General features: G+C 44.4%; 1 protein-coding gene across 8 annotated transcripts in view; it reads left to right on the forward strand.

Annotated features, from left to right (window-relative positions):
• The window catches only part of SLC25A26 (solute carrier family 25 member 26), a 171,083-nt gene that overhangs the window by 131,454 nt on the left and 30,668 nt on the right, over positions 1-8,961 (forward strand). For 7 of the 8 annotated variants that reach the window (XM_022572609.3, XM_022572608.2, XM_089919535.1 and 4 more), the window contains 3 exons: positions 3-72; positions 5,379-5,443; positions 6,481-6,554. In XM_022572609.3, coding sequence (XP_022428317.1) covers positions 3-72; positions 5,379-5,443; positions 6,481-6,554 — 209 coding nt within the window. Of the gene's footprint in view, positions 1-2; positions 73-3,657; positions 5,444-6,480; positions 6,555-8,961 lie in introns of those variants that run through there. The other variant, XM_089919537.1, reaches the window with a different exon arrangement.

Here is an 8,961-nt window from a genome sequence, read left to right on the forward strand (position 1 = left end):
AGGCCCTCTGGTCCTGGAGGCAGGATCATGTGGTGGATTCTTGGCAGTCAGCAGTCTGTGGAGCATTTGCAGGTGCAAAGGATTATATTATACTGGGAAAGACCAAAGAGGGGGAGAAAAATGTGAAAATATTAACTGTGCAAAAACAACATTCTTCAGAAATTCCAGATTGTTTGGAAGAAGAGAGTCCCACTAGTTGTTTGAGAAAAGAGAGTGTCTTAGGAAAAAAAAAAAAAAACTGCTAAAAAGGTGTCTGCCTGAAAGACAGCCAATTTGTTTTTGACAAATTTTTTCTTTTTATTAAAGCCTTCACTCAGGCCCTTGGATTATCTGAAAGATGATTTAGCAAGGCCTCTGTGGGAAGAGACTGGCTGTGGGTGCAGCTGTCTGCCTTGAGCACTTCTTGGGGGGGGTTTAGGCGATTTTTGCAGAAGGCAGTGATTCACGGTCCATGTGACATGTTTGACAGCGCCGTAGATTAACTGGTGTCAGGAGAGCGGAGGCTGCTCCACAACTTACTGAAGGCTAAACTGCGCGGTGTAGAAAATATGGAGATCTAAACATCTGGGCATTTTCTAGACATTAAACAAAGAGCAGAGTGACACTATGCAATGTCTATCCATCACTTGGTCATATGCATTTTCCAGTGAGGTTTTAGTGAGAACTCAGAAACTGGAAAGAATTTAAAAAGTAAAAGGTGTAACAGTCTAAAAGAGAAATACATTTTGTTGCAAATAAAGGTGAGTGAGAATTATGGTTGAAATAAATTGAAACGGAAATTTGCCAGAAAATTGTAAACTGCTGGTTTTGATGTGAAGCCAGTAAACTGACAGATATGCGGGCTTAGGGTACCAACCTTAGTAGAAAATAATTTGTTTCCAATTTGTTTAATGGTCGTTGGGTGGGTTTTTAGTTGTAGTGATTAGGAAAACAGAAAACATACATTTTATAATTAATAATTGGACCCATCTGACTTATAGAATTGATAATCCAAAATAAGACTCTTGCCTCTAGATATGAAGCCAGCTCAGATTGCTTATGACGGGTAATTGTTTCCACATGATCCACAGTCATTAGCTGTGTTAAATGGGGACGTGGTCTTGATTCATTTGCCAGTGGTCAGGCGTCTTTACTCCCCAGTCCCTAAGAAATGTGTGTTTCTGTGGACTCCCTTCTGGGTCCTGGGTACAAAGTGAGCATTCTGGAAATTGAGTCATCCTGGATAAGGAAGGCCGGTTCTTAAAGTTAACATACTATAAAACGTCTGAGTGTTGAAACAAATGTATATATTCTCTGGTCCCTTCCCTTAAGTAGCTAATTCAAAGATTCGCTTGCAAATATGCATTGTTCCTATTAAGGACACGTGCGTTCATTACAATTCCTTTTTCTGAATAATGCTGTGTAATAGTCACTAAGTACTTAGGGGGTGGGAGCCGGGGAGAAACTTGGTATCAGACCCCCACTGTTTGGCGGGATCCTGTGGGCCAGGCTCTTTCCATTCCGATGGCCCCCCTGAGGATGAGGAGTGCAGCAAGCCACACTGCCCTCCAGGGACAGCGGGGAAGCTGGGATGCGGGGCAGGGAAGAGATTCGCCCAGAGAGCCTCCGGATTCAGTGCTGGCTGACCTGTCTGAATCATATGGCTGTCAAACCTCTGTTCTATCCCCAACTAAGGAACGAGACTTTGGGGCCTTATTGAGCACCCGTTTCCTTACCTGTAATGCAGAAGCAACCCTCCCTCTGTTAAGGAGTTGTTGCTGGGATAGGTGCGATAATGTGCGTTAGAACTGCGTTTACGGAGTTTATTTCAATAAAAACAACCAGCACCCAGGAAATGAAAAGCTGTCATCATCACAGTAATTCATATTCTTAATTGCATAGAAAAAAATAACACATTAATAAAGTTACTATACATAATCATCACCTCTAGTAGGGTGTAGATTTAAAAACTACTTCAAGACAATTATCTTATTTTTTCAGCTGAGGTTCTGATAGGAATTTGCGCAAGGTCTGCAGAAAATCCATTGTCAGTACATGTACATGTATTTAACAAAAGATAAAGTAAAATAAATAGATTTCGTGTTTATATCCCTTTTGTTTTGAAATTTTAGTTGGTACAAATGTTGATCCTGAGGACAAGGTTACTCTTTTAAAACCTTTCTGAAAGATAAACGTAATTGGAAAATATTTCAGATTGTGAGAAAGCAACATTCTGTAAGAATTTGCTGCAAGATTGTGCACTGCACAGTATAGAGAAATGACTAATGACTAGTCATCTTGGGCAGCCCCTAAGATCTGACATGCTTACCTGCTGTACTTTCAGACGTTTTTGCCTTACGTGGCCACAGAGGCAGTGATAAAACTTGCCCTATAAACCAGAAATCTGATTTCTCATCCCTGTGCGCTTTTCCAAGTTTAACCTGGTTGAATCATTGTAGACGAACCACTCTCTGGCCATCCTTGGCACTCTTCGGTGCCCATGCTTGCTTTATAAACCACTTGGCACAAATATCCAAAAATGTCCCTTGAGATTGGAGGTGTTGATGGCTCGTCATGCTCAGAAATTCCCTTGGCTTCTGGTCAGGGGTTAGATTGGGGGTGGGGAAACGGACTTTGCCAACTTCCCTACTTCAAGTTAACTTCCAAACATAAAACCATCATTCAGTCTTAATAATTATGACATCTGCTACTATAGGGATATCTGCTACTATAGGGATATCTGCTCTTCTAATGTCCTTTGATTAGTTTCCTGTAATGATCACTTAACTTACATTCTCTAAGAGAGAAGGAGAGAGAGAGAGATCTCTCCCGCCATGGCTTGAAACTCTAGAATAGGGTGAAGATTGTTTGGGTAACAAATGACAGGGCTTGGTGCAGTCTTTAAAACACAAACGAAAACACGTTTTTTGCCGTTGCTGTTGTTGAAGCAGTCCAAGTCTGGACGCTTGTTTGGAGCTCGTCGGTGGAGCTGCTTTTCCTGCTCCCGGCTCATCTGGGGAGGGGAGCCCCTGGGCGGACAGTGCATGGCAGTGCCGCCCACTACTGCTCCCACCACATTCACAGCTGCTGTTGGAGGTGACAGCTCCATAACTCTCGTAGGAAGGCGGCCCCTTTGTCTGGAGAAGGTGAAGAACCTGCATTTCTTCCCTGAGGACACGTGAGATGTAGTTTCGCTGTAAAAGTCTAGTTTCCCCTGAATCTGGTTCTTGAAAGCAGTTAGCCTAACATTCAGTAAAAACCCAACTCTAGTGGAACCCATAGAAAATTATTTCACGTGTGATTTGAGCACTAAAGTAGCCTGCAGTCGCTGTACCAAATAATTATTTCCTGTCTAATGTTAGCATGTTCCTTGTATTTATTACCAGCGGTTTACATTTCCCTTAAGTAAAATGCAGAAAATAACTACATTTTAACTGAAAATACAGCTCCCCTCCCCATCATGACCAGTTATTCTATTACGTGATCTTCACAAGTCCTTCTTACAGCCTCATAAAAAACATTGTGAGGTCTGTGAATTAAAGCAGTCTTTGAAGACATTTAAATCGTCTTATTAATAACTTGCATAAAATAAAGTTTCCATCGTGGTAATAAAAGTAGGATCTATTTTAACATATGCATTTTTGTCTAACTTTTCTTCTTATTACTTTCATGAAACAGAAATCACTGGGAGAATATTGGCAGGCATCTACGGTAGAGGAATGGTGAACTTTTGCTAATGGCCCAAATAAGTTCGATTTACAGTATCCAAATTTAGTAGAAAACAAATACTTTTCAACGCAGGTGACGTGTGAGAGCCTGAGTGGTCAGACGGGGACAGATGACGTCCTTGTCAATTTTTAGTTGGTTCAGGTCAGTTTGTAAAGATTTTCAAGTAGGAAAATCGTGTATGCACTTCTGGATTTTAACAACTGGATACATTTGGATTTGTCTTATTCATATATCAAAGTCATCATGTAGTGAAACAGCATTACTTTTGGAGCCAAGGTACACATGACTTCTGAGTCCCACCTCCTTTATGGCAGAATAAGTGGTTAAAAAAAGTAAGAGTAGTATTTCAGGACTGGGTCCACAAAATTTTAAAATACTTGCAGTTTAGCAGGTCTCTGAATTTCAGACAACTTTTGAATTGGGAGGAAAGTGTTTCACATATTCATAACTCAAAGGTAGCTAAAATAAAAGGGACTCCAGTATACATGTTTATGGTTTTTACTCGTTAGCCCTTAGATTGGTGTCATTCTGGGTACATCTCTCAAGAAGTCAGCATCATAATAAATGTTACCCAATGGAGGAGGTTCAGTTTAATGATCTTATTTCAGCAACATATTTTAGAAAGATATTGGGCAGAGATCAAATGACCTTGTCCACACGCCGCAAAACTTGGAGAGGTGTGCTATTTCTGAAGCATCCTTCACACACATGTTCTGTTGAGCTCTTAGAAAACTGCTGATTTCACCCTGGCTCACGGAAGCTGAATCTTTAGAAAGCCCTTTTGGGCTCATTATTTCTATCTCCTTTGGGCCTTTTGGGGTTTACGATATATCTTTGTATCGTATTAAATAAAACAATGGTACCATATACTGTGATTTCTGTTAAAAAAGTAGTCCTCCAGTTCCTCTGTCTGTAGATATGGACCCGTTTAAAATATGTGGATTTTTAAAAAAGTCAGTGTGGCACTCATGGCATTTAAATAAAGAGGACAGGAGAGAAAGTTAGGAAAGAAGCAGTAAGGAAGAATGCAGGCCGGCTCCAGCTTGAATCAAAACTGACTCTAACAAGATATGGAAGTGAGTTTAGAAATCTTGTTACTGTAACTGGCTTGTTGATCAGAAGCCTGCAAATACAGAAACATTTATACTCTTTTAACCGTAAGAAGCCAGCCACTTATATGAAAAATTCCCACACTGATACCCGTGTCTGTTTGCCGGTTTTGCCTCAGAGCAGAAACGACAGCAGCATTTTGGAGTCACATTAGAGAAGATGGGCCCATGGAAGGCATGGACCCCCTGAGACTCATGGGGCACAGCATGCCTCTCCGAGTGGGAGTCTGACCACGACACACCCCCGTGTACACAGGTTTGTCTGCTGCTTCACAAAAGAGCAAGCTACATTGTGGGGCCTTGTGTTTTGACTTGCAGGTATAAAACATTATCCCGTCACCTCTTCTATATGCAGTCAGACATCACTACAAAGCAGGGGAGTGTGTGGGTAAAGATTTTGCATGTGTGCTTCCTATTCTTGAATCAATCAGGTGGACGTAACGATAAAGAAGTATTTCTGGCAGAGTTATGAGAAATTAATTACAAAATAAAAATGAGAAAATACCGTGTAATGCAGTAAACAGGACCTCACTTGTGTGTTGGCTATTTTTATATGCACAGGTGGATTTGCAGCTGCAGTCACCACACCTCTGGATGTGGCAAAAACCAGAATCATGTTGGCCAAGGTAAGTGGTAAAATAATGTAATGTAGACACAACAGGTGCTTGTATCTGTTAGCACTTAGGGCTTACATGTATATAAAGTGAACAAAAGTGGCATAACACCTATAGTTAGCAGCCTTCTGCTGCCTGTTGAACCACTAATGAAACTGCCTTTGGACAAAGCAATATCCACAGGAATCGCTGTGACTGATGTCTGGGTAGCATTTTACCTTTTTGCAGTCATTTTCACCTGTATTATGTGAACAGGGAGGGCCGGTAGGGCCTCAGAGATTTTCAGAGAATCTCTGTTTTTACTGGTGACAGACCCGAGGCTCAGAGCGTTGGCCTGCTTCATGCCATGCAGCAGGCATGAGGCTCTGAACTTATAAGAGTGAAGGCTTACTAAGCCTTCACCACATGACTTAGGACATTTTTCAGAATTGTTAAAAAAGGTCGTTAAGTACAATTGTTTTTAAAAAACCTGGACCGAGACTACAGGGGAAGGCATACATATACCTGGACCAAAACAATAAAACCTAAAAAGTCATACCCTTGTGGAAACGTGGAACAAGTAAGGGCAGACTCGTAGTACGTAGCTTGATAGGGCAAAGCCTGTTTTAAATTGAACACAGTATTCTGGATTAAGTGTGTTCATTAGCCACTTAGATAATCATTTCATAATCATTACCATTCACACCGATTATTCCCCATCCTCCTCAGATGAGTTAATACTGCTTTCAGTATCTTTCCTGTTCAATAGTAGTATGTGAATTATCTGGGTTAAGCTCTGCTCATAGGCTGACAGTGAGAGAAGGAACCTAGACAAGCTACTTCTGGTGGGAAATGGGCCAACTCAGTGCTTGCTTGTGGGTTCAAGTGTGAGGGCTTCTCGTCTAGTGAGATCCAGAGGTCCTGATTCCCGGGAGACACCCCAGTCTATCTGGAACTGTGTCCTACAGGAGGGTGGTGGGGAGCCGTGCATCTGAGGGTATCTAGAGCCCGCTGTAAGTTGGTTGGGGAGTTCCGTGAGGTGATGGCTTCTCTTTTGTCTTTCCATGCAGGCCGGCTCCAGCCCTGCAAGTGGGAACGTCCTCTCTGCCCTGCATGGTGTCTGGCGGACACGGGGGCTGTCAGGGTAAGGCTGAGAAGGGAGCCCCCGCCGCCGTCCACCCTCCTTCTCCTTCAGCCCAGCATCGGGAGAACACCCACCCTTCCTTTTGCTTGCCCTGGTTGGGGTATCATTTACTTTTATCGTACAAAACGTTACGTTTGATGTTGCTTACGTGAGATGATATTGCACAGTCGAGTTGACACAGTGTCGTAGTGGCTGATTCCCATCTCAGTGTTAGATGGCATCCACCTCTGTGGCCTCTGCCAGGTTCTGGATTGCATCACTGAGAAAGCCGGCGTCCAGTTGTGTAAGGCAGGACGCAAGTGACGAGGAAAGCATTGTGAGAAGAAAGCGTTTGTGGTTTGGGGCACTTTTAATAGTTATCACTTTTAACATAGCACAGTGCCTGCAGCTCCCTGCTCTGCATCATCCACAAGGGTCTGTTCACAATGCTATTTCAGGACTGCTTTTACAACATGTGAACCTGTCTGAAGGTTGGGATCTGCAACAGCTAGATGAAATCACGATTCTCTCTGCAATCATCTACCAGGGATTTTGCTGAGAGAGCAAAGCGGCAGCCTGCTGTAGGGGACGGTTGAAGGGAGCCTAGTGACAGGGCAGGTGTGAAACAGCACAGCCACGGCGGTGCCACCTCCTCGTCCCGGTGCTGTGTCGATCATTTATTTGACTCTAGTTTTGTGTCCGTTTGGCAGGTTTTATTGCAGCTCGTGGACAGTCTGGGGAACATGGGGCAGGGTGGTCAGGCCGCAGGCAAGGGTATTTTGCAGGAGTTAACAAGCCCCATCCTCTATTCAAAACAGGTAACGTTCAATGAATGTGCCAGCTCTCAGTGGCTGCTGCTTGCCTGAAGGACAAAGGGTTTGGAGACAGGGGCTGGGCTTACCAGAAGGAGTAACTGAGCCTTGGAGGGCAGGGTGGTAGTTTGTATGTCCTGAGTTAGTGATTTATGGCTCATAGATTATAAGTAAGTAGGAATCTGGTTGCTCATAGCTGAGGCACTTTGATTTTGACACAGGATCCTCCTTACACAGTGAAATGGTGTGTGAGAAAAAAAAAAAAAAGAGCTCTGAAGTAGCGGGGAAAAGATTCTTAGGGCTTCAAATAGTGACTGGGCCACACAGAGGTATTGCATGCAGTAGATGTTTTAGGTCATAGAGTCAGACTGCTAAACTTCACTCTTATTTGTTTCGATATAGTTCTTAGAGTCTGTGGCAACTATTGGTCACAGCTAGGCCCTTGACTTTAGCCCTGTGGAGTCCGTGTGGAGCTGCAGCCTGTCCACCTTTCTCGAAAAAATGGTGATATCGGGGATGGCATAGTCGGCAGGACCGTGGCCCCAAAAACTCGTGGACAAGGAATTTCCTTGAGTAGATGATTGAAACTAAACCTTTCCTGTCCCAGTGTTGGTGTTACTGGGTGTTATCTAACCAGGCAGTGCCAGAATTAAAGGCAGAGGAAGGGTGTCATCACCATGCTGAGGGCCTATTCCTGTCCCCGCTGTCAGCCCTGAAAAGGTAATCTGGATTTTTGCCAATCTTCCAGAAGCTTCTCAAGTCTGGGGCTCTCATTAGTGTGCCCAGTGTGGTCCTTAGCAGAGTATTTCAGGCAGCTCATGACAGTGTTCCTTAGCTTCCTGTTACTGTGATAAAAGACGACAAGTAATGGGACCAGAGAACTGCAAAGAGAAGCAAACAAACAGAGCCTCCTGCAAACGCGCTCAGCTCTTCTGAGCAGTGGTCCTAGGCTTCCCCAGCCGCCTTCTCTGTCGGTTTTCCATGCAGAGCCCCTGTGGGTTCCTGGTGGCCCGGAGACACACCTGCCGGGTTTAACAGAGGATTCAAGCCGCCTCCGCACCTGCAACGGGCTGGTGCTGAGCTCTCGGCGTAAATTAAAGTGGTGACACTTGGGTCTCTCCGTGTTGGTTCACACGGGGAGGGACCACGTTCTGGCACCGATTTGGAAGACGTGCCCTCAGGCAACCTGGTTTCTCTGAAATAAAAATACCGCACGCTCACCGAGCCCAACAGCCCGAAAGCAGATGGGAAGCCTGTTTATCCAGCGTTGCTCCTTCCTCCCTTTCTTCGGCTTATCACCTGGCCTTTTGTTTTTCTCTGCTGTGCCCTTTATGTCCTCACCGCTGCTGCCCTGTGTCCCCCCAAGTGGCGCCCGGCCCTCTGCTGAGCGCCTGACGTTTGTCATCTCTTCCTCGTGCGGTCCTTCCAGTGCAGCCCTGCTCTGTTCCAGTCTTCGCGTCTGCGTTTGGTTGGGGCCCTCACTGTACAAATTACTCTAATGATGTTAACAGACAGTTGTCATCTAGTGAAGCCATCAACTGCTTCCATCTGCCCCTCGCGTGGAGCAGCTGAGCTCATTAGCAGCGGGGAGAGGAATGAGACACCGGTTGTAGAAA

This window comes from Delphinapterus leucas, chromosome 10 (genome assembly GCF_059928025.1).
Source record: "Delphinapterus leucas isolate spDelLeu-1000000601 "Yukka" chromosome 10, BTC_Dleu_Yukka2, whole genome shotgun sequence".
NCBI classification, from domain to species: domain Eukaryota; kingdom Metazoa; phylum Chordata; class Mammalia; order Artiodactyla; family Monodontidae; genus Delphinapterus; species Delphinapterus leucas.